A 27,423-nucleotide genomic window follows, 5' to 3' on the forward strand; every position below is an offset into this window, starting at 1 on the left:
TATATTTCAGAAACATTATTTTTATATGTCATTATCGTCATCATCGCAGCCCAGAAGACGTCCACTGCTGGACATAGCCCTCCCACAAAGATCTCCACGACGATCGGTCCTGCCTTCAATGCGGTCGCATCCAATGCCTTCCAGCGATCTTGACCAGATCGTCGGTCCACCGTTATATATATGTCGTATATAAGTATATTTACGTTTGTTAATAATGGTTGACAATAAAAGTTACTTCTTATAATATTAGCTATCTGTGAGTGAAAGTCGCAATAAATAAATATATAATCTTGTTGTTATCTAGTACTTATTATTATTATTATACAGTACAAGTACTAGGTACTTAGTTTGGGTTTGTGAAATAAGAAGAGAAAGAAAGAAAAAGCCTCAAAATACTATGTGATTTTCATGGCCTTTTCTAACATTCTGAACGAGGTCTCTAGAAAACACAAGCAATAGATGCCAATAGAAAATATTATGAAATGTTTATATTTCGAAAAAGCCGACAAACCGAAGCCGTCGGGGTCCGTGAAACAATTAATCTATGTCACAAAAACTGAAAATCGTTTGAGGGCGAGCAATTTACTTGCTCCCGCCATTGTAGGGAAATAACAAACTAATTTTGTTCGGCAAATTCCCGAAGTATCTGGAGCCCTTATTTTTGGGAATGATTTTTTATCGATTTCAGACAAGACAAGCATTTTATAATGATAATAATAATAACTCTTCGACGACCTCGGTGGTCTTGCGGTCTAGCACACCGCTTTACGACCGATGGTCACGGGTTCGATTCCTTGCACGGCACAAACAATTCATGAGTATGATTGTTTGTATCGGTCAGGGTGTTTTCTATGTATAATATGTATGTATTTGCAAAAAAAATATACATTTTTTTTATAAATACATACTTATACTTAGAAAACATCCAAACCAATACAAGCAATCATTCTCATAAATACAAATGAATGTTCATCAGTGGTCTAGCCATTTAGCGCACTGCTTTACTTCCGATGGTCGCAGGTTCGATTCCTCATACGGTGTAAACATTTGTGATCGAGAATATATTTCTGTGTGTGTTTTCTATATATATTATGTCTGTATTTGTAAAGAAAATGTATCTATTTACTGACTTCTAACATTATTCAAGCGGAAGTACAATATGTATATATCGAGAAGAAAATAATAACATATTTTAAAGAAAGTATTGCATATGAACATGGATGGTTATAAGAGCAGAGGAAGGCAGAAAGGAGATGGATGTACTGCGTGAAAGATGATATGTCAATAAAGAGAGTAAATAACGAGAGATGACTTCGAAGAGGAATGAATGGAAGAGAAATACTTTTTACTGCTCTCTTCCATTTCTCTTTGTTTCATTATATTTTTTATTCTACTCTCTTTAGTTCTGTGACTGTCAGACTATTGACTATCTAGTATATATTTATTTTATATATGTGTGTGTATATATTTATGTAATTTATGATTGTATTCCTTAGATATATATTGTATTTATCGTTCTGTTTATACTTTATTCATTTTATTTATCATTTATTATATTTGCACCGCCAACATCTATTCTCTGCACCATCTATGGTTGACTGGTAGAAAATGCCGCATGGTGTTAAGTCCGCCAAATGTACTTTACTATATTTTGTATATTGTGTGCATTGAAGTTAAATAAATGAAAAAAAAACATATTATGCCGACCCCAAATGAATGGGATGATGGAAGAAGCAGATGATGCATTATATATTGAGTATGTTATTCATTATTATTTACATTCAATTATATTCTGCCGTATATTGTCTATTCCAATAAAGCGCCACCTACCTGCGCCGTCTCTCGTCTATACAAAGGTAGTCTGGAACAGATTGCTTGAGCAATAAGATCACTGTATTACTCTGTGAAACATGTTCTTTGTAACATCAGTTATGCAGTTCTAATTCAATAAAGAGTTAATAAATTTTTGTATTCACACACTTAAACTTAAAAATATAAATAAATAAAATTAAATGCTTCTTCGAATGAGCGGTAGATTAAAAAAATGTAATGACTATTCAAAAGTGCTTCAATGTAAGTTTATTTGAATACATGATTTTCTATTCTATTCTATTCTAAATAAATGCTAATGCTTTAAAAATAGTTTTCAATCTATACAAATACAAACAGAGAGATAACTCCAAAAACGCTGCACCGGTTCATAAGTTTAAAAATTGTTTTTTTTTAGTATAATAATATGATAACGCTTGTTATTTCACACAACGCCACCTACGTTACTACATCCCAAGTTAAGCAGAGCCTGTGTTATATCTACTAGGCAACTAATATAAATACTTAGATAACGTTTTTAAACACAGAAAACAACTAGATATAAACAATTATACTCATAAATACAAATGTTTGCACCGTGCGAGGAATTGAACCCGCGACCATAGGAGGTAAATCGGTGTGCTTAACCACTAGACCATCAAATTGGTCATCATACTACAACAATAATAGTTACATTAGTAATACTAACATGTTATAGTAACTTCATCAGGCTCATAGCATGTGTTTCTAAAACGGATGAGTGCAAAATCGTTTTTCATTTTAACAAATGGTCCGTTTTTTATTAGAAAACTTGGCTCCGACTTTCAATATTTTAATGTTCGCTTTTCCCCGCTTATTGAATCCTCCACAGTGTTTGCGTTTCACGATATTTCATTATTCATAGCCTAGTCACGGTTTACTATATTGCTTTTGAGTATGTTTTGGGTATGTCAATATGCAAGATATATAGAAAGGGTATGAGAATTCGATCGTGAACAGGCAAACATGTATGAACAGGTTGATTAATGGATAAGAAGCAAAAATGGTATATTTCATAATATCTATATAACCTATTACTAGTAGAAAACAGTCGTAATAATATGGGTCAGGTTTTTTTTTATTAATATTATTTTATTATTAATAATAATAATAATCTCAGGACAATTCACACAGCGCCATCTGATCCCAAGTTAAGTTAGCTAAAGCTTGTGTTATGAGGACTAAATAACTTATACAAATATATAGATATTTTTTTCGTAAATAAATACATATTATGCATAAAAATCACCCAGACCAATACACACAATTATACTCATGAATACAAATATTTGTGCCGTGCGAGCAATGAATCCGCGACCATCGGAAATGAGGCGGTGTGCTAAACCGTAAAACCAACGAGGCTGTCATTTTATTAACTAAATAAAATTATTATTTATTAATTAATATGTTGTAAGAAAGTTGATTGGAGGATGGATTTTTGAAAATCAACAGAGTCATCTTTCCCACGCTACATTTCTAAAATAAATATGCCAGCCAAAGGCGGTTAGTATAGAGAAAAGATATTCCTAAGAGACATTAGGAGCGAAACGCTGCGCTGTTAAAGTGGATAAGTAAAAAAAAATACACTGTCCCATCCCGTTCAGCCGAAAATTTCAGATGAGAAGAACAGGGAAGAAATTCCAATACAAATTTAACTTTCGAGAAACTTATATTTGTATTTTTAAAACATTCCTACAATATAGCTGTTTGAATCTGTTTACTGTACGATATGGAAAAAAAAAAATAAAAAAAAAATTGACGTTCATAAGCGACTAAAATGTTCTACATGAATAAATGATTTTTTATTCTGTATAAATCCAATGGATTATACAACGTATATAATATACTAAAAATACCCTACTTCAATTAAAAAGTATTCATTCTTTGTAAATATTTTGCTCATTTCTACAGTAATATTTTTGTTACTAGATACATATATACGGTATTTTAATGAACTTACTATATTTCAGTTTTTCAGGACAACTGCGAAAATATTTCCTCCCACCCGGATATAACGTGAAAACATTACAAAACAAAGTTGAGCGTAGTCGTAAGTAGTCACAATAATTATTGGCGTTTCTCTTGAAAGCTTTCCTGAACTGCGAGTATATTTCTTTGCTAGCACAAATAATACAAGTGATTTGTACCAGAATTGTGTCAATGACATACTTTTGATTAGTTATTTAATCAATATCGCTCTAAACTGATTTGTTTATCGAAATTGCAGGCGTTGTAAATTCATCAAAGATCCATTTTCTCACTAAGCGACATCTAATTATGTTTTCCATGAATCCTTTTATTTATATTTATTAATTTGTTATTATTTATTACAAGCTGGGTCCGCAACTTCCTCCAAGTGGATTAGATACCTTGACCAGATAAAGGAAAAAAAAAATCTGACCAAAAAGGCTAAAAAGAACAATTTTATCTTTCTAGCTTTAAAGATGATGATACTTACATACAACCTTTCATCGGTCTAGTAGTTTAAACCTGCGACAGCCAGACAAACAGACAGAGTTACTTTCGCATTTTGTAGTAGTTAGGACCGTAGTATAATATTAGTAAAGGCAGTAATTAACTTTATTGTACCTCTTACAGAAATAAAAAACAAATACTTAAACTAATACTCGTATGTGTAGTCATAAATAATAAAAGTTTCCATTGTGCGAGGAATAGAACCCTCGACCGTAGGAAGTAAAGCCGTGTTCTAAACCGCAAGACCACTGAGTCCTTAGTATAAACTCGTTTGTGTAATTTAAATTGGAGATTTATAGCAAACAGTTAAGTTTGAAGAGTCAGGTAAGTATACTTCAGCTTCTAGTCGTAAGTTTAGAACTAAATTGTTGTGACGAAAGTGGCAAGTCAAGTTTTGCGTCCGGCAAGTATTGAAAGGATGCAGTAGCACTCCAATAGTTGAGAGGCATCTAAATAAGGAAATCACCAACTTTGAGAGGGAAGAGGTTCAATTCGAGAAATATCTTATTTATATTAGGTTGTTTGTCCGCAGCGACGTGTAAATGAAAAGTGGATATAGTTTATTTTTGTATACAACTATTGCGTTCTCGCTTGCACACACGTCATACTTCTATATCATATATGTGTAACAAATTTGTTACTTTGTGAAATAAAATAAGTTATATAAGCCGGGGGTAAGTTGCCATCTTCTCTCCTTAGAGGGGAGATGAGAATTTTTGTAAAGTTTGGAAAATAATAATAATAATAATCTCAGGACAATTTACACAGTGCCATTTAGATCCAAGTTAAGCTAGCTAAAGCTTGTGTACTAGATAACTGATACATATATAGATATTTTTTCTTTGTAAATACATACATATTATACATAAAAAACACCCAGACCGATACAAACAATCATACTCATGAATACAAATGTTTGTGCCGTCCGAGGAATCGAACCCACAACCATCGGTCGTAAAGCGGTGTACTAGACCGCTAGACCACCGAGGTTGTACACCATATATATATCACAATAAAATATATAATTACAATGTTATGTTATTGAATCAGAGAAAAAAAATGCATAAACTTCAAACGTTCTAATCTTAAATAAGTCGGACCGAATCAAACCCAGGACTCTTTTTACGTAACTCACCTTGCCTATTGTTGCGCTATTTAGGTTATTATTATTTATCTAAACGATAACATCTACCCTACGGCTTTACGTTGAGAAGCCACAAATATATTCTAAATATCTATGCACGCACATGACCAGTAAATCTGGGAATAAGTAGGGCCCTGTGGGTACAAAGTATTTTGTGTGGGGACTAGAAATAACGCATAAACATCAGGCAGGCACGAGATAAACCAAGTGCTCATAACAAACCACGTAAAGGACACGGCGTCATCATTCCTGACCCCTGAATTTTATTACGACCCTCTTCTCGACTCGTTTTTTATTGTACAAACTTAAAACCTTTGCATTAACAACGTGTTGGAGGCATCTAATGTTGTTTTATGGACTTATAAAATTTTCATTTAGTTTGGGTTTACAACCGACTAATATCACGCTCTGGCTACGTTTGGGTGCTCATAATTTTGTGAGATTTCTATATATTAAGAAAATATAGTCTATGTCACTTTTCTACTCTACTCAGAGGTTGTCTGGAAGAAATTGCTTTACTAAAGGTAAAGCAATTTTAAAAAAATACAAAAAAATTTCAAAAATTTCAAAACCTTAAAAAAATACAATTTTTTTTTAATAAATATGGAGAACAAATATGGAATATACCTACTTACTCTATATATTCTCTTTTCTTTTGTATTAATAAGGTACAATAAAGAGTAATAATAGATAAATAATTTACCTTTCCAAAAATGAAATAATTTCTCAACTTGCAGTCTTTCCAGAGTTTACTTTCCTTGTAACACATTCTGCTCTTTCTTATAATATTGGTATAGTTTATACTGCGGTAGTTTTAATACTTATGTATTAAAACTACCGCACTTTGAATGTCACAGTAATATATGTATTTAGCATATTGATAATATACAACATATACGTGACGTTTTAATAAATTTCTTTTTGGAAATATTACATCCAATAGCAAATAAATATTATGATAGTTCCTGTTAACGTGTTTGATACTCAGCATTCATTGTGACATACAAACGACCACACTGCGGTCGTAAGTAACAGCAAAAGTGAAAAAAAAATACACAGATACTTTTGTAAATACGTAAATAATATACATAGATAACACACAGACCGATACAAACAATCATACTCATGAATACAAATGTTTGAATTGTGCCAGGTATCGAATTTGCGATCATCGGAAGCAAAGCGGTGTGCTAAACCACTAGACTACCGAGGTCTTTGATAAATATTAACCCTAACTTTCCACATGGCTCGCCCATTATAACTAAACCTGTATAAAAAGATATTACAAGTGTACATTTGAGTTTTAAAACGCAACTCGTGTCCTCGCGTTTGAATTTCAGGTGGCATTTGAACTGTTATACAATGTTTTTAATGTAATTCCTCCCGCTCTAGTTATTTTACGTTGCTGTAACAAAGTGAATTCAGCGTAGTGTGCAAGTGTTAATTTACAACTTTGTCGTACTAAGCGCGACGGCCATTTATAGCAATCTGACCTCTGCTTGAAGTATATAAGTGTACTACAATAGGTATAATAGTATTTTACGAAATAATTTACATATATTCACGACCTACATGGTCGTGAACATAGGTAGATAGAGTCATTGTCGACTTTTGACGTTGTAGTATATCAATTGAATAGAATAGTATAGAAATATCAATTAAAATGTGATGTTTTTTGTTTATGTTGGTGTAGATCAGATTCCAGCTACATTTTGGATTTAAGTCGTGGTAATAAACCATTTTATTCTCTAAAATGTATGTCTGTTCACTTATATATTTTAAATTACGGAACAAATTTTAATGCAGTTTTCAACAATATATAGAAAGATTCAAGATGAAGGTTTATATGTATAATACATGTCTATAATACTTTCGAGCGTAGTCGGAACGGGTCGCTAGTAATCTATAAAATAGAAATAAATAAAATTGAACTGTAATTTCAAATTATATCAATAGTTTCTCTAAATGCATACGAAAGTACATACATAAAAAAAAAAATCTTTCGAAGATAACTAATGTTTTAAGTAACTTAGGCTACTTTTATATTATAAACTAGAAAATAATCCACGCGGACGAAATCATGTGTAATTTAGTAGTACTAGTACTTTATTAAATTCTACAATATAGTTTCTATAGCTACTTTAGTCCGCAATTTCCTACTAGCAACTAATTTCGAATAGTTACAATGAACTTACTTGAAGTGGGGATAACTAATACAAGAATCCTGGACAGAGTCAGTTATAGCCAGCTAAAACCGTAAAACAGTGTCGTCAGTGCGACTTCACAGCTATCTTTGAAACGTTCGCACAAGTTTTAATTGATCAATTCAAGTCTAACAACTACTATTTGACCCTTATTAGGGTTGGTGCTCAGATTTTTCTATTAAAATTTTAGCCAACTGCTACTGTGACTACTTAGTGAAACGTTATGGTCATTGATTGGACTTTTCCTATTGACAAAATTGCAATAGCATAATCTGGTGGTCATTCAATTCTCCTTAATTTGAATTTAAAAGTGAATCTGTATATTTGTAAATATGTACATTTGAAATATTCTTTTCAAATGAGCTTGTAAATGTACATTTACAAAATCACTTGCGACTTCATGGTTGGAATAAAATTTTATTTATTTTTGTATATTAATTTGTAATTGCAAATTGGTGGATAGCTCATCTGATGCGAAGTATATAAGTAATAGTACCTTACTGTCTAAAATTTGTGCATTGCATTCCACAGTGAAACCGCATTTGGTGGTAGTTCTGTGGCGGTTTTTAATTACCGCTTCATTAAGTGCGCGTGAAAGGGAAGCGTTCGACCGTTACGCCACAAAACATTCAAACAAACACAATTGCAAAATATATTCTATTTCTAATATCATACGCATTTTAAATTAACTTTAATTGATCTTGGAACACTAAAATGATGTTTTACGCGTTGTTCTATTTGTCTTCCTAATTGCCGGGTCTCAAATATACATCATAGTTATCACTCGCCGTTCACAGCTTAATGGCAGCATGACGGCAGCAGTGTGCACTAGAGACAACATAATGGTTCGTTCTCTTTCCCACGTATGCTACACGCGGCATGTATGGAGTGGAGATAAATTAAGATATGAAGTTCCATATGTTTTACACCCTCTAGTGGACCGCAACGGTTTTTATGAGTATTGCATAAATCAATATATATGTATAACGTATGTAAACTTTTAAAAAGAATATACGATATCCACTTTTTTGTAATATTAGTATAAATCCAACCAAGTGACAACCCTACATATAAACTGATAGTTCAATACCTCCAAACTCCATAGAGATCTCCACCTGTTATAATTACTATTACTTCGCGGTTCGATTACCAATTTGTTCAAGTTAATTTTACTTGCATTTGTACTTACTTATAATTGTATATTGGATTACTTTTGCGTATGTAGCCGCACGTTTGGACCGTTATTTTCCTTACTCTAGTAGAGTGTACTAGACTACCCAGATGCCCCGGCAGCATATCGCAGTAGGCATGTTTTGCCTTCAGCCGCTGTATAAGTCCTTCGCGGGTATGGAGTGCTATCTGAACTCGCCCCGTATCGTCCGGTGAAGCTATAAAGGCTAACGGCCAACAGCAGTAGAGTAGTCTGAAAAAAAAACCTTAAAAAAATACTTTAAAAGCAATTGACGGTAATAGGTTAGATAGAGGACGACTTTTCATATAGTTTATTGAAGTTATTAATTAAAATCGCGTGTTTAAAGTAGTTTCATGTGTAAAATAATTTGTGAAAATGATAATAAGATAAAATGATATAAGCGTAAGTACAAACCGCTTATGCACCTAGCGAGTTCATAATTAATTTTGAAATGTTTCAGAACGACGAGCGCGCGCTGGAGTTTGTACCCTAATGTCAATATAGCGGCCACAATTTTATTTAGTTTTACATTTTACTATAGTAAGGTAGTTTTATGATTAAAACAGTTTATTACAAATACTGTGTAAAAACATTTTGTATATTTCGTTTAAATAATATTAGGTCTTTTTATATGTATAAACGGGTAACATTTTTTTAATGGGTAAGAATGGACTGGTGTATCAGCCTGCACTAACGAGGTCAGGACAGTTAGCCCATTGTGGAAAATTTATCAGGAATTTAACATGATGATTATCAGACGGGTCGACGTGACATATAATGGGAATATTAAACTTTATTATTAACAATACTCTTCCCCCTGAAGTAGTAACATTGGGTATATACATGAACATTGCTACAGACATCATGTGATCACGTGACTCCAGAGAACTAAGACGTTATGCCTCGTAATCTGTAATTTTACTGCCTTATCTCGACTCTTCAAACGAAATACTGCTTACAAAATAAGCAGTTTGGAGATTGTAATAGCTGAGATAAAGTAAAGAATAGGTTAAGTAATTAGAGACAAATAGGATGCGAACAGTTACAATACAGAAGTCCAAGTATTTTTTTCAATTAGAAAACTTGTTATAATCTAAATATATATAAATGAGTGATCCATCAACGCACAGCCCAAACCACTGGACGGATTGGTCTGAAATTTGGTATGCAGGTAGATGTTATGACGTAGGCTTCCGCTAAGAAAGGATTTTGATTAATTCTACCCCCAAGGGGATAAAATAGGGGATGAAAGATTGTATGAAACTTTGTCAATTTTAAACCGATCGGGCTGTGACTTTGCATGCTAAAGCTATATGCATAAAGCTACTATGACGTAGGCATACCCTAAGAAAGGATTTTGATAAATTCCACCCATAAGGAGATAAATTAACGCGAGCGAAGCCGCGGGCAAAAGCTAGTTAGTTTATATTCCAAAAAATCTATTAATGATCTTAATAATATTACAAACGCAAATGGATGGATGTTTTCGTGTCTCGTGATGTCTTTCACGTAAAAACTACTGAACGGATTGTGATGAAATTTTACAGTAATATAAATTAGGCGAAATATAATGATAAATATCCTGTAAGTGTAATGCAGACGAAGTTGCGCGGGTGTAAATGTATTGTACATATATATTAGTATGACGTTTTATATACCGTTAGCGTACACCGTTTTATAATATTTTTCTTTTATTATTTTTAATTTATTAATACTCCCGTGTAATGTCGGGGCGGCCGGCTAGTTTAAAATATTTACTGTTTGTTAGCGATTATCGGAAAATTCCTCCACATATTCTCATTAATGTGACTGTATAGCCGGGATTTACAGGGCAAACACCTTGAAACAAATGGACGATGTAGCATTGAAAATCCCCGGGGAAAAGTTATCTTATAACAATTACATTAAGTTAATTATTAAGAAGTATAATTGAGGTTTAAGGAGTATGAATAAATTATTTATCTATACATGTAAATAAAATTGGAGTGTCTATTTGTAATATTGAAATACCCGTTTTTTATTACATGCATATGAATGTATTAATACGGTACATACTATACACCAAAATAATATTTTTAAAAATTTTTGTCTGTCGGAACAAATATAAATTTGTTCCGGCTAATCTCTGAAATGGCTGGACCGATTTTGATAGGACTTTCATTGGCAGGTAGCTGATGTAAAAAGGAGTAACTTAGGCTACTTTTATATTAGAAATATAAAGTTAAATTCGACGCGATAATTTTGTATATAGTTATATAAAATAGAAGAGTGAGTTTATTATATCTCAACTTCATATGACTGATAATATGACGGCATGACAGCCTCAGTGGTCTACCTGTTCAGCACACCAACTTATTTGTGATGGTTGCAGATCGATGGTACAAGCATTTGTATTCATGTGTATAATTGTATGTCCGCTTTGAGGTCACATTGACCTCAAAGCGGTTCTCCGCAAACCATCTGTATAAATGTGTATTTATGTGCATAGATATATCTAGATAGGTAAGTATTAGTATTAATAAATATGAGCTATATCTTGCTAACAAACTGCAGACAGTTTGACGAGTCATCATCATTACATAGTATAAAATAAAGTCGCTGTCGCTGTCTGTCCCAATGTATGCTTAAATCTTTAAAACTACGCAACGGATTTCGAAGCGGTTTTTTTTAATAGATAGAGTGATTCAAGAGGAAGGTTCATATATATAATACATGTACACCCGGGCTAAGCCGGGGCGAGTAGCTACTAGGGAATAATAACAACACGAGAATTATAATAATTGTACCAATCTGTACTAAATAGATTAATATTAAAAAAAAAATGACAATTACCTTCCTCCCTGCAAGGGTTACTGTTTACGTATATTGGCGATGGATACCTTTTACAATCAGGTAGACTGTTAGATTGTTTGTCATTTCATAAGAAACTGCATGAGCAACCATAATCAATTTTGCCATATTTATAGAATTTATAATAAAAAAGAACATTGGTCTTTGAAGCGGAGGTATCTAATGTGTCTGATGAGTGAGAGGTCCTGAGGGTTTTAATAAGGAATATACGGAGATAAAATAAAATGCGACTTGTATGACAGCGATATATAATAGAAAGTAACAATAAAGAATATCTTATATATAAAATTCTCGTGTCACAGTTTTCGTTCCCATACTCCTCCGAAACGGCTTGACCGATTCTCATGAAATTTTTGTGAGCGTATTGAGTAGGTCTGAGAATCGGCCAACATCTATTTTTCATCTCCTAAATGTTAGGGGTAGTCCACCCCTAAATTTTATTTTTAATTTTTTAGACAAAATTTATAGTTTCTATTTTTTTTTATGATACAACATACAAAAATACATACAATTCTAAATTTTCACCCTTCTATCATCAACCCCTATTTTTTTATAGCGTTATCAATTTATATGGCTAAACAACGTTTGCCAGGACAGCTAGTATTAATAATAAAATTTAAAAATAGTATAAAAAATTATCAATGGTTCGCTACAGTCTTCACCATCACATTTTTTACCCCAGTCACGTGCACATCAGACAAAGCCGCGGGCAAGATAATAAGTTTAGTATATTGACTGATCCCCAGTCTATTACAAAAGCCGACAAAGAAACAAAGCAGAAATACACCGCTACAGGAAGAAAGTTTTACCTTGTAACTTTGTCGACTGATGCAAGAACGTCTGTACAATTTATAATAACTGGCCTGCATTGTCTCATTGAGTTTATAAAGGTAAGTTCTCACTAATGTAATAAAGCGTTGCAAGGTAAATGCATTCATATAGTAAGGTAGATAAAGTCCACTTTGCCCAAAAAGTCTCTGTCTCATCCATTTCGTCGCCAAGTAGCTTGATTTGTAACACGTGTTTCGGTCGTAGAGTGGGATATTTAGTCAAATTACAGAGTACTAAGATACTTAGTCCTTCGATATGGGAATGCATAAGGGCTAATACAGATTTTACAACGAAATACAATTCTTGCGTAGTAGGCACTTAGCATTAGGCAGTTCGGTTGAAAAGAAACCTAATATGTTAATAATACAGTACTTATTTAATTGTATATTTGAGCTACGTGAACCGCGATATCAGGAAATATCTGTGATGCAATTCGTGTGTGTGCAGTGAACCGTGATGTCACGAAATATCTGTGATGCAATTCGTGTGTGCAATAGGTAGGTATTTTGAAAAAAGATCCTAACTTTTTGATAATACAGTACTTAATCATCTATATATTTATAACTAATTGTCTACAAATCTCAAAATAAATGATTTATTAAAAATAAATAACAACTAAAATTGTATAGCATTCAATTAAATGATATGCGATAGCTTTACTTTTTAATTCAGACTGATTGTTCAAAGTAATCTCTTTCTTATTATTCATAATTATGCGAAACTTAACGATGCATAATTTAAAAAGGCTAATTATTACTCAGTGCTTTTAACCATCAACGATTCCTGTTACATCCCGACTCGGTCTCTGTAAAAGAATATTCAGAGGATCCAAGATATTCTAAAGTGGATAGCGCAATTATCTTTGCCCTCTGCACTTTTTAATAGAAAGAAACTTTGCAGGTAGTGCTACGAACAAAAGTGAACTTTACAGATAAAATACCAGCTCACTTGAACGTTATAAAAATCATAACTTCCAGTTGGAGTTGGAAAGAAAGGCCAAGTTTCGTTGGGACTTCAATATTTGATTTTAAGTTTCTACTGCAATATTTTCCTTCTTTTATATTTTGTTGATAAATAAATATTTGATCGAGTTTTCACTATTTCAAATGAGAAATTACTGGAAATGCTGTTGTTCTTGTGATTCCGCTAATACTAAGTCAGGGTCGAAATACGACTGCGATAGTATGATTTCATCTATTATATTTACGTCAAATTGACGACTTAGAAAGAAAGAAAAATATATTTATTTGGCGCATACAAAACAATCACACAAACATTATAATTAATTATTTTAAAAATACAGCTGCGACCAAATTTGTTTCCACTCAGCAGATCTCAGATTTTCAGTGGAACCTTGTAGAAATTAATTTCAAATATATAAATTGTGTACCTACTGCTGCCTGTGTGAACGTGCGCTGTTGGTGCTTTTGATGAGGTGTAACCTCGACGAATTTCTATTTGTTTTAGTATGAGCACAGATAACATAATATTACATACAGATACCCCATCCCATACAAGAAAATGGTTCCTTCCTAACTCGGGCTATTCTTCGGGCTATTTTATTTCGCCACCGTAGCCGGTAGATGTCGCTAGATCTGAAGCAGTTCGGATTACTAGTGGGTGCTTAGTAACAAAGCATGAAAATAGATGGCAGTCAATTCAGTCTACATGACATCTGTTTTGCAAAGATATGTATATAATAGATATGTAGGTAACTGTATCGTGTACCTCATTAGGGACGATTCAAGATTCAATGTAAATGTGTAGGTATATTATCGTTAGCCGACACTCTGCAGATATGGCTTATGTGCCAATGTATATACCTATTATGTTATGGTTTATTTTACATTCCATGCCTATTTTTTTGATATGTTGTAACGCGTCTGCGCTATACGTATAGCCCGATTTTGATACTTTTATACTCGTACGTATCAAAATCGGGCTATATGATTTTTTATTTCAATCGTTATGTGTAAGAGACTGGTTTTAGCTACAATTAATTTACTGGTATATACCTCATGTATTCTACGATGTACCCCTCTTTTCCCTAATGAGAATTCCGCTATATCTTATATATAAATTTTGTATCACAGTGTTAGTTGCCATATTTCTCCCACATTTTGATGAAATTTGATATGTATACTTGCCAGGTCTGAGGTAGGGTTGTTATCTATTTTTTATACCCCTAAGTCATAGGGGTGGCCTACCCCGAAAAAATATTTTTTTGTATTATGGACAATTTTTTATTTATTTATAATGTTACATTGAAAATACATACACGCCTAAATTTTCACCCGTCTTTCACCAACCCCTATTTTTAATAGCGATATTCTTACAAATATTATAAATGCTAAAGTAACTCAGTCTGTCTGTTTGTCTCGCTTTCACGCCAAAACTACTGAACTGATTTAATTGAAATTTGGTAGACAGATAATGTAGACCCTGAGAAAGGCTACTTTTTAATGCGAAAAAGTATTGAAAGGGGAAATGAAAGGCTATAGGAGGATATCGTAATTTTTAAAGTCAGATCTTGTAAGATTAAGTGAACAGGGTTGGTCTAGGTTTTTCATTATTAGAAATGTGTAACGGGGTAACACGTTATTTAGTGCGAAATTGTGTATATTACAATAAAATTTAATGAGAAAATATTATAATGATGTCACTGGGACACTCATTGCCTTACTACTATATCGTCCGTTAGTCTCGAACTTTCTGGAAACACGAGAGGCGCGCTCCTATTGGTTAGTAGATGAGGTAGACGAGTCTCACGGCGCCGCAGCGTAAGTACTTACTATACATACGTAGTATACATATGGGTGTTACAAATGTTTTTATTACGAGTAATATTACTCTGTTATCTAAGCAAGTAATGTGTGCTTATTTTGAACTTGATAACATTCTGAATTACTCGTATATCTTTCAATATCTTTAGCGGTATAAACCAGGTTATGTACTACTACTAGTATTGTTAGTGAGGGATAAAGTTGATGAACAAAAATAAAACAATATTCGTATTAAAAATATATTCATCTAATATTTTTGGCATTATTTTTAAGTTTCTTCCAAATACAAGGGGTCTGACATGGGGTGTTATGTACCTACATTAAAAGATACTTTTTGAAATGTATGAAATGTATGTACCTACATTAAAAGATAATTTTTGAAATGTATGAAAGAAATGTGTTGTATGTGTATCGAATCAAACAACGTTTGGATGACAACTGATTTATTTAACTAATAGACCTACCTTCAAGTTCTACAATAATAGTTATATGTTAATGTACAACATACCCACTACATCTTCCCTCTACAATAATAAAGTTATATTCACTAGACATTATTATTATTTTTTTTATGTAAATTAGGAGTACACTGTATACAATGTGGCTACAAATATTTATAAAACATACAAACTATTAACTATCCCGTATTTTTATTAAAATCTTATTATTTTAAATCAAATAGTTATTAAACATGTTTTAGAATCAACTGTAATCAATGAGCTGTAGTATAACTATAATATTAGACTAAGCATTGATGAAATAACAATATGTATGAATTTAATTAATTTGAATTGATGCATGCAACACATTATAATCAACACTTGCTTTCTTTTTTTTTTTTTTATTATACAATAATATACTGTATGCACACAGATGAATCAGTATTCATAATTAGGGCTACCTAATATGTTGAAGGTATATATGTATGTATTATTACGCATCTTGTATATTTCTATTGACAAACAAATCGTTCGGGTGACCTTACTACGCGGCCGCTGCTCGTAGTTTTTACCTGTACCTGAACACCCTGAGTATTGTCCTCCTGAGTTTTGGCCTCGTTGCCGTGTCCCGTTACGCGAAAGGATGAACTCGTTGATGGCACCGTCTCACTATCGTCCCAATCTAAATACTTACTATAATAATTATTCTCTTTACGATTTATTACGCAATCGCTTTTCGAATTAGGTAATTTTAAAATATCCGTACGGTTTCTACGGTACCTTCCACCATTTTCAGTTTCCAACCAGTATGAACGATTACCATGCTCTTGTTTTTTAACCTCGGCCTTTACCCATACATTTTTCTGCCTCATGCGTACGTTTTCGTGGGGATACACTGGCACTAAATTTCGTGTACCACGGTCATAATACTTTTTGCCTTTTTTAATATTATTTAATCTATATTTAAAGTTATCATTATAAGAGACTGGATTGGATTCTAACAACTTATCGGTAGCAGGTAGCTTGGTTTTCAATCGGCGGTTCATTAATAACTGTGCTGGTGAATAAACCTCCCCTGTAATTGGTGTATTTCTAAAATTAAGTAACGCTAAATGCCAGTCTTCACCATTTTCGTGAGATTTAAGTAATAATGTTTTTATAGTTCGTACATTACGCTCTGCGAGACCATTTGACCTGGGATAAAGTGGCGAGCTAGTCACGTGATTGAATTCCCAAGACTTAGAAAAATTACAAAATTCTTGTGACGTAAATTGGGTGCCGTTATCAGTAACAAGTTTTTCCGGTATTCCAAAGCGACTAAAAATATCTTTCATGACATGTATAACCGATGAACTGAGTAAGTTAGGTATCTGTGTAACTTCTAAAAATTTTGAGTAGTAATCTACGACTAACAAATAGTATTTATTTTTGAACTCGAATATATCGGCCGCCACGATTTCCCAGGGTAGGCGAGGAATAGGATGTGGCACCAGCGGCTCGCGAGGGTTGGCCGCGCGGTGCCGTTGGCAAGTCTGACAGTTAAGTACCGCACGTTCAATGGCGGCAGACATACCCGGCCACCATATGACTTCACGCGCTCTTCTCTGACATTTTTCTACACCTAAATGTCCCTCGTGTATCCGGGATAACATTTCATTACGCAACGAATCTGGTATAATAACCCTATCCCCTTTGAATAAAATACTATTAACTACATGTATTTCATTGTGAACATTCCAAAAAGGTTTTATTAAAGAAGTTACATCTCTTTTGTTAGATGGCCAACCTGTAAAATAATAATCCGAAACTTTATTTAAGACCACGTCCTTTATTGATTCCTCTTTAATTTTATTTAACATTATAGAACTCGCTTCAACATTTTCATATAACGTGTTAACATGTATCAGCACTTCATCATACGTTTCATCGTCATCCCTACTTCGATCCGTTGCCGCGCGAGATAGTGTATCGGCTATATATAATAATCTACCCGGTTTATATTTTAATTGTACAGAATAACGTTGCAGTTTTAATAGCATTCGTTGAAGCCGGACCGGAGTTTCATTCAATTGTTTTTTCAAAATGGCCTCTAACGGTTTGTGGTCACTCTCGATTGTAACCTTATCGTGTCCGTAAACGTATTGGTGAAACCTAAGGCATCCGAAAACTACGGCCAGCATTTCTTTTTCAATCTGTGCCCATCTCGACTCAGCCGGTGTAAGTGTGCGCGCCGCGTATGCTACCGGCTGCCCCCTGCAGTAAGCATGCACCCAGCCCGCGCGAACTGGCATCCACTGATACAGTAACCGGTTCGTGCGGAGAATAATAACGTAATACAGGGGCGCTGCTAATTTTATCTTTTAATAATCTAAATGATTTTTCATGTACCTCAAGCCACTCGAAAAGTATATTCTTTTTTAATAATTCGCGCAATGGAGATGCAATGTCTGAATAATTAGGTATAAATCGGGACAAATAATTAGTTACGCCTAAAAACCGTTCTAGTTCCTTTCTGTCTATAGGTGTTGGAATATCCAGTATAGCTTTGACCCTATTATTGTCTGGTTGCATCCCACTAGCACTAAAAATATGACCTAAAAACGTTACTTGTTTTGAACCAAATAAACATTTTTCTTTATTAAATTTTACACCGTTTTCTTTAGCCCTACGAATTACCTCCCTTAATCGTGAGTCATGTTCCTCACGAGTTTTACCCCATATTAATAGGTCGTCTATGTAAACTTCGACACCCTCAATTTTAAATATTTTATACATTTCATTATGGAATATTTCCGGAGCTGAATTAATACCAAACGGCATTCTTAAAAATCTATACCTTCCGAACGGCGTGCTAAACGTACAAAGCTTAGAACTACAATCATCCAATTTTTGCATCCAAAAGCCCTTCTTAGCATCGCATTTAGAGAAATACTTAGCTCCAGACAGATTACTAGCAATTTCGTCCAGTGTAGGCAGCAGAAATTGACTTCGTTTAATAGCTCTATTTAAATTCCTAGGATCCAAACATACACGTAATGACTTATCAGGCTTCTCAACTACTACAATATTCGATACCCAGTCGGTTGGGCCCTCTTCTTTAATTATTATATTTTGTTTTACCATGTTATCAAGTTCCTGTTTTAATCTAGGACGCAACTTAATAGGAATTTTACGGGTGGCATTTACCACGGGCGGTACGGTTTCGTCGATAACGATTCTACAAACAGACGGCAAACAACCCATACCTTGAAAGACTGACTCATCAATGTACATACCGTTTACAGATAATTCATTAGACCGCAATATTAATTCTAGACATACACACGCCCTTAAACTTAATAAATTATTGCAGTTAACTTCTAACACATAAATTCTTTCTTTACAACTACGTTGTTTATATTGTATCATAGCATCGAAGTAACCAATCACGGGCAATTTATTTTTGCTTATTTCTCTTAATACTGTGGCACACTTACTAAGTTGACATTCCTTAAATCCTGCATTATTATAAGAAAATAAAGACATGACAGACGCATCGGCGCCACTATCTAATTTAAAGTATAAGTTTACACCATTCACTATAACATTTTCATACCACGACTCGTACTGTTTACACAAAGTGTCTATACTAATATTATACAATAACAACTCATTATTCTCTTTGTACTCAGGGGTGTCAGTTACTTCTGTCACTTCATGTGTAAATTTTATTTTACAACATTTCGCGAAATGACCGATTTTATCACAACGATAACATCTCATTGAAAAAGCCGGACAGCGATCACTAACCTTGTGCAGTAAATTACATTTAGTACATACAGGTGAACCTGTATACCGGCCGCGGCCAGCCGCTCCGTTGTCACCGCTGCGCCACTGCGGTTGTAGTCCAAACGCGCGCCTCCCCGACGAAGCCAGCCTCCCATCACCGCCGCGAGTCCTGACATTAGCACCTGGGTTGTACCACTGGCGTTGTGCTGAAGTAGTCCTCGTTTGCCTCGTCATCTGCTCCACACTGATGTTCGGTTGTCGACTGCAACACGCCGCTGCCTGTTCTGTAGCACGTTCCGCTGCACGACACCACTGTATTGCCTCATCCAAGGACATCGATGATTTTGCCAACAGTTTTTCTCTCATTTGGGCATCTTTAATTCCACGTATCAACTGAGTTAATATTAAACTGTTTTTTAATAATCCAAACTCACAATTCTTGCTTTTTATTTTTAAGGCACCAATAAATTTATCAAAATTATCTTCAGCTTGATATGTTTCGAAAAATATGTGCCGTTCGTAATTAACATTTTTCTTTGGGTCGCAGTGTTCACCAAACGTAATGCATAATTTTTCATAATCAAATTCAATATCCGATATATCTAGTTCTTCAAAAATTTCTCTTCCATATTTTCCAATAACATGCATGAAAAGTGCACACTTCTCCTTTGACGAAGCGGATTCTTTTCCAGAAGCAATTAAGAAACAATCGAATGCCATTTTCCATTCACGCCAATTGGTCGCCATATTCCCGTCTTGTTGCATCGGTGCCGGTTGTTGTATCGCCGTAAATACGCTATCATCGCGCCTTGAACTCATCTTTTCACTTGTCATTATTCACCATAAGCAAATTGACCATAAGCAAAACAATATTAATATTTTTTAACTTTACTAAAATTAGTTTTCACACCTGACACCATGTTGTATGTGTATCGAATCAAACAACGTTTGGATGACAACTGATTTATTTAACTAATAGACCTACCTTCAAGTTCTACAATAATAGTTATATGTTAATGTACAACATACCCACTACAAAATGTATGTACCTACATTAAAATATAATTTTTGAAATGTATGAGATGTATGAAAGAAATGTATGTACCTACATAAAAAGTTCATTTTTGAAATGTATGAAATGTATGAAAGAAATGTACGTACCTACATTAGAAGATAATTTTTGACATGTATGAAATGTATGAAAGAAATGTATGTACCTACATTAAAAGATAATTTTTGACATGTATGAAATGTATGAAAGAAATGTAGTACCTACATTAAAATATAATTTTTTAAATGTATGAAAGTAATGTATGTACCTACATTAAAATATAATTTTTGAAATGTATGAGATATATGAAAGAAATGTATGTACCTACATAAAAAGTTCATTTTTGAAATGTATGAAAGAAATGTATGTATGTACCTACATTAGAAGATAATTTTTGACATGTATGAAATGTATGAAAGAAATGTATGTACCTACATTAAAAGATAATTTTTGACATGTATGAAATGTATGTACCTACATTAAAATATAATTTTTGAAATGTATGAGATGTATGAAAGAAATGTATGTACCTACAAGTTCATTTTTGAAATGTATGAAATGTATGAAAGAAATGTATGTACCTACATTAAAATATAATTTTTGAAATGTATGAAAGTAATGTATGTACCTACATTAAAAGATAATTTTTGACATTAAAATATCATTTTTGAAATGTATGAGATATATGAAAGAAATGTATGTACCTACATAAAAAGTTCATTTTTGAAATGTATGAAATGTATGAAAGAAATGTATGTATGTACCTACATTAGAAGATAATTTTTGACATGTATGAAATGTATGAAAGAAATGTATGTACCTACATTAAAAGATAATTTTTGACATGTATGAAATGTATGTACCTACATTAAAATATAATTTTTGAAATGTATGAGATGTATGAAAGAAATGTATGTACCTACAAGTTCATTTTTGAAATGTATGAAATGTATGAAAGAAATGTATGTATGTACCTACATTAGAAGATAATTTTTGACATGTATGAAATGTATGTACCTACATTAAAATATAATTTTTTAAATATATGAGATGTATGAAAGAAATGTATGTACCTACATAAAAAGTTCATTTTTGAAATGTATGAAATGTATGAAAGAAATGTATGTACCTACATTAAAAGATAATTTTTGACATGTATGAAATGTATGTACCTACATTAAAATATAATTTTTGAAATGTATGCACCGTACAATAACAATACACGTTAAACATCATACCACAGAGTCATACGCAAGTTAAAAACAAACTGCTATGATATATTAATGAGAAAGGAAAATCAACTTTATGGTATTCGAGTTAGGTTCGATTTCTCTCTTTTTTTTAAATACTATTTTAATCTTACCAGTTGCCAGTATTCGAAGACAGCTACGATTCGTACTCGATATTTTAAATTATTATGTAATCGATTATTCAGTACAAATGTAAATAACCAACGACACTAATAATGTACTACTATATTCCGTTCTTTGAAACGGAACACTGCTATAATACATAATAATGAAAATTTACTGTTCACAACGACTCATTAAAAGCATCATCGAATAATGCGCTGTAATAAAATCCTGTTATCGATTATTCAAAAAAATCGATAATACATGTATTTATTTTTAATATGACAACACTTCATACATAAGTATTATTGGAAATAGTATTACTTGCTTGTTCGGCTATTTTTAATTTACTTAAAAAAAATTTATATGTGTAATTTACAATAATAATATATTAAGTGCTTATTATTGGAAAATATAAAAAAGACATTTAATTAGGCCGATACAAATGACGACAATGCCATCTATGAAAGCATTTTGAAAACATTGAGCCCCATATTAGCACTGATTAAAGTGTAATTAAGTACTGGAAAATAACAAAATGAGTAAATATATGAAAATTACTTTTCTAAACGCATTATTTCATTTTAACATGTATATATAACTTTTTAAAAATTGATTAAACATTTTTGAAAACACAGTTTTGTTTTTTAAAACGTTTGCAAAACTATGAAGAATTCCATCGATACCAATCACGCCATCTATATGCAACTTTTAGCAATAATAATGGCTACTTCCTCATTGAGTGCCACTGGTATGAGTGACTTTTTTATATATGAATTTACACTAAATATAAATTAAAAATCAGCTGTCAATTGTCTAGTACGTAGCACTTAGTAAATCTGCTGAATTTGGGAATAGATGGTAGTCACCCTTTTCTAAGAAAATTCTTGTATTGATGGTAATCTGTTTTATATGCTAAAAATAAAAATAATTAAATCGAATAATTATAATAACAACAAGATCTTTGCACCAGCAACAATAATCAAACAAAGGAGTATATATATGCGTGTTTTATGCAGGCAATTTTAATAAAATATGTACAAAGTTTTTACTTCACGTATTAACATAATGATATATCAATATCAAATATCGAGCCATGAATCTGAAGGAAGTTTGTTCAGTAAATGATGATGATGTCATTTATACAGACATCAATATGAAAACTCGTCACGGCGGCGCGGCGGTGTATATTGAACGTAAGTTTCAAAACTTGACAGCGAGATTAAATATTGTACATACCAACTGTGACCGGTTTCATAAAGCATTCAATACGTTGCATAGACGCGGTAAGATATTGGTTCAAATTCATATTTCTACCTAGTTATAACCTGTGGTATACTTTATAATATATCTTATGCCTCCGTACCTGAGTCTTATTTACTTCAGCCATCAAGTTTTGCAAGCAAAAGTAAGTTAGCAATTACACGATAAAAGGCATAACATCTTAGTTCTCCGAAATGCCAAAATTGAGTTGGTATCATAATAACATGATGTCCAATATCTTACCAATATTATAAACGCAAAAGTTTGTTCCTTCACGCAACGACTACTGAACAGATTTTTGTGAAACTTTACAGTAATATATGTAGCTTAGACATTAGAATAACAGATAGGCTTAATTAAAGAAGATATGTAAATTGTGGGACATGTAACGATAAATATGACGTAAGTGTGATGTAGGCGAAGTTGCGTGGATATTAAAAATATATTACTAATATTATGGGACTAGGTATAGTAGATGAGTACAAAATATATAGAAAAGCAGCTTTAATATTCAATGGAAAGCAGCTCTCTAAATATCCGTTATTATATTATATATACTCAGTAAGTATATTAAATTTAGAAATTAGGAGTATTACAATTCGAACTGAATTCAGTGCTCCGTGCCGTATATAGGACACGTGGTAGTTTTACATTGACAGGACAAAATAATGGAAATATATTTAGTTTTTTTTAATTTCATCATTTTAACCCGGGTATAAGACTTTAAAGAGTATCGTTTGGTAATAATAAAAACTATATATATATTATGTATATTATGCAGTATGTATAACAATATTGTGTACTACACCGACATAAAGACTGTAATTCTGTATATTAAAACAATGCGTAAAAGTCACAGATTTCATATTTAGATATCGATGTAGAAATAATGTTCATTTAAATGTACTTAATATAAGCACTTTTTAATAGTCATATATTTTTTATTCTACTACTCGTTCTCAAAAATTGCGTGATAGTTTACTTATATTTATAGTAAATTGAGATAAATCTCCCTGTCCAGAGTTTGCTACGTTGGATCCAAATATACAGAGCGAATTGTGTCTTCTTAAGACTTGCGATAATCGAAAATAATAGTTGAGAAGGTATATATTTTTTTATATTTAGTTTTTATAACGCGTATTTATAAGATATTCTGGTTGCAGATAGTTTATTTTTTATTACAAAGTTTGACCGTAATCTCACTGATGTTAAGCGATAATGCGGTCTAAGTTGTTACACGCATGTTCAAATAGTACCTATTTACTCTTGAGTTGAAAGACCAAATCTTGTAAGAGGCAGGAAACACTGACGCTGGGACTGATCTCCGATAGATCCTTAGCAGCTCGCATTACGAAAAGATGATGCAAATCGGTTCGTACGACCAGCATAGATATCAACTGTATATGGGTGCAGCCCCTACGTTTTGTTGTACGGTAGAATATCATTGTCGCACCGCGCCGTTCCGGCCAGTGTAACTCAGACTAACGTATATGACATAGGCGTGTAATTTAAAGTGCTTATGTTAGCGGTACGTCAGCTACGATGCAGTTTACTGGTATACTGAATTTTCTGTTTACCACTCTCGAACGTGGTGCATGCATGCGTAAAACGGTATGTTGCATATATGAAGGTGTCAGCTTTAATATATATACCGACCATTACTGGGTGCTGATACTATTATAGTATAGTAGATGTGTCTTTGTACCTAACCGAGATGGGTCGAATTTATATTATTTGGTTTCTGCTTATCATTTCTTATGATTTTACAGTTTATAAATGTTGTAGTATTACGTAGTCTCCAAACATTATCAACCACTGTGCTATAAAATATAAAGATTTCATCAAATTCGAGTTTCAAAGATTAACGCGTACAAAAATAAACCTAAAGAAACAATTGCATTAAAATGGCTTCAACATTTAATAATTTTATTTTTAATTGATTGTTTATAAAAATAGATATTACGTGATATTGCTATAGGTGACTCCTAATTTCATCCATATTGGACTTTATTTTGTGAAATAAATGTTTGACTTTCTATCATTTTTAAATTATATGAACTATTGAATATGGACTACACTCTATACTTGAACACGCGGAGCAATTTTTATAACGTTTTTTTAAATTTGGTAAGAGCCTTATGAGAATTGAGCCAATATTAATCCATGTAACAATTATAACAAGATTGACACAGTTTCACACAAAAAGTTTATATTTATTTGGGCTTGCATATGCGGACAAAACTTTCAAAATTTATTTATGCAATTGCTCGCAAATATGCCGTACTAAAACAATTATACACAATAAAAATATTTTGTTGTTATTCGAAATTAGAAATTTATGTGTACTTCTTTTTTATTTTTATTAATGACAAATTCAAATAAATATTTATTTATAAGTGCCAGTATTTTTTTTGCTAACAGTATCTAAGTAGACAAAGGAAACAATTAATACAGACAACAAATATATACCTATTCACAGTGTCACAGTACAGATTATAAATTGTGTAATTGACCACATACTAGTGATATGATTAAACAGATCGAAGATTAATACATTTATGAAAATATCATCTATGCCAGAAGGAATATAGACAGTTTCAAAAGAGTTAGTGATTGCACTAATAAAAGCTTACGTAACAATAACAAACTGATTTTACCTAAATGTCGTTTGGCTAAAGTTAGTAATTCGTTTTATGGCAATTGCGTAAGGTTTTACAATAAAATACTAGAGTCTGTTATAAATCTGCCAGAAAAAAGATTTAAATGTCAAATAAAACAGTTCCTTTGCAAAAAAGCTTACTATAAAATTGAAGAATTCGTTAACGATAATAATGTTTTTATAGAAAAACTTTAAATCTATAGCACTGACAATATTATTTAATTACATTAATAATGAGTGCGTAGCGACTTCTATGTTGATTATCGCATGCCTCTTACTCTTTATACTGTAATTATTTATATAAAAAAAAACATCTATTAAAAAGAGCAACACACAAGTTTCTTGCTCATTCTTCTTGTGATGAATCTGCATTCCGAATGAGTGGTAGAATCAAAATATGACTATTCAAAAGTGCTTGTAATGAGTTTACCTATTTGAATAAAGATTATTTTTATTTCTATTTCTATTATGTGTACAAAACTTTCAAAATTAATCTGTGCAAGTTGCAAATATGCCATACTGATAAAGAAATGTTACATGCATAGATTCATACAAAATATTTTGTTCTTAGTGGCATAAAGACAAATGCTAGAACCAATAGTTTAATATTCGAAATTTGAAATTTTTGCGTTCTTCTTTTTTAATTTTATCAATGACAAATTTAAATAGTAAGTACCTATCCACTTATAAATAAGTATATATAAGTGCAATTTTTTTTGCCAACTGTATTTAAGTAGACAAAGGAAATAATTAATACAGACATCAAACATCTATCTACTCTTGTCATAGTACAGATTACAAATTGTGCAATTGACCACATACTAGTGATATGAACAAACAGATCGTTTGTACAAAACGCCCATCACGTGTCAGACGATTCAAACAAGCCCACCAAAGTCCTAGATTCATGTGCATCGGACAACACAGCTTAAGCGAAATCCCTTTATCTCGTCGACCAGCCACGCGCTGCTCATGCGTGGCATTGCCTGTAGCGATTACCGTTTCTCTGTAGGCACATCCCCACTAGACAAACCGTAGTTCTATTAGGGACGGATAGTAGAAAAAATAAAAAGTATGAACAAGTCTCTGTTACGGTAAGTTATATTCATGAAGTATGAAGGATTTTTAATTGATGATAATGGAATGGTACAACTGCTTATGATAACGGTTTATGTTGTTGGGGCAGCAACGGAGGATGATAAGATGAGTATGAAATTAGGTCTGTTAGCCTATCGTGGTAAATTTATCAGGAACTTATTACGATGGTTTCTAGGGAGAACCGTGTAGAGGTCAATCTGTCATGGTACGGAAACGGAGCTACTTGTCTCAATTACAATTAACGTCTTGACCCTAGATCTGCTAGCTACTAAGCTTGCTACACTGATTTACATATAGACCCTAATGTCGTTTGTGTTGAATGTGACTTACTCCATAAAAACAATTTACTCTGAAATATTATAAAGAATATATACATAAAACTTACTACATTATAAGCGAAAAGATTTTACTTCTTATGTATAATAGATATGATACTTAAATATAAATAACCTATTTTAAAATTTC

General features: G+C 32.6%; 2 protein-coding genes across 2 annotated transcripts; both read right to left on the minus strand.

Annotated features, from left to right (window-relative positions):
* Positions 1-16,279: 16,279 nt before the first annotated feature.
* On the minus strand, positions 16,280-17,419 carry LOC131851961 (uncharacterized protein K02A2.6-like). The gene has a single exon (XM_059202520.1). It carries the CDS (start codon positions 17,417-17,419, stop codon positions 16,280-16,282), a length of 1,140 nt encoding a protein of 379 aa, XP_059058503.1.
* A 556-nt stretch (positions 17,420-17,975) lies between these two features.
* On the minus strand, positions 17,976-20,369 carry LOC131851962 (uncharacterized protein K02A2.6-like). Its single transcript, XM_059202521.1, has one exon. It carries the CDS (start codon positions 20,367-20,369, stop codon positions 17,976-17,978), a length of 2,394 nt encoding a protein of 797 aa, XP_059058504.1.
* Between the last annotated feature and the right edge of the window lie 7,054 nt (positions 20,370-27,423).

This window comes from Achroia grisella, unplaced genomic scaffold (genome assembly GCF_030625045.1).
Source record: "Achroia grisella isolate CSIRO2021 unplaced genomic scaffold, CSIRO_AGI_Agris_v1 utg821, whole genome shotgun sequence".
Lineage (NCBI taxonomy): Eukaryota > Metazoa > Arthropoda > Insecta > Lepidoptera > Pyralidae > Achroia > Achroia grisella.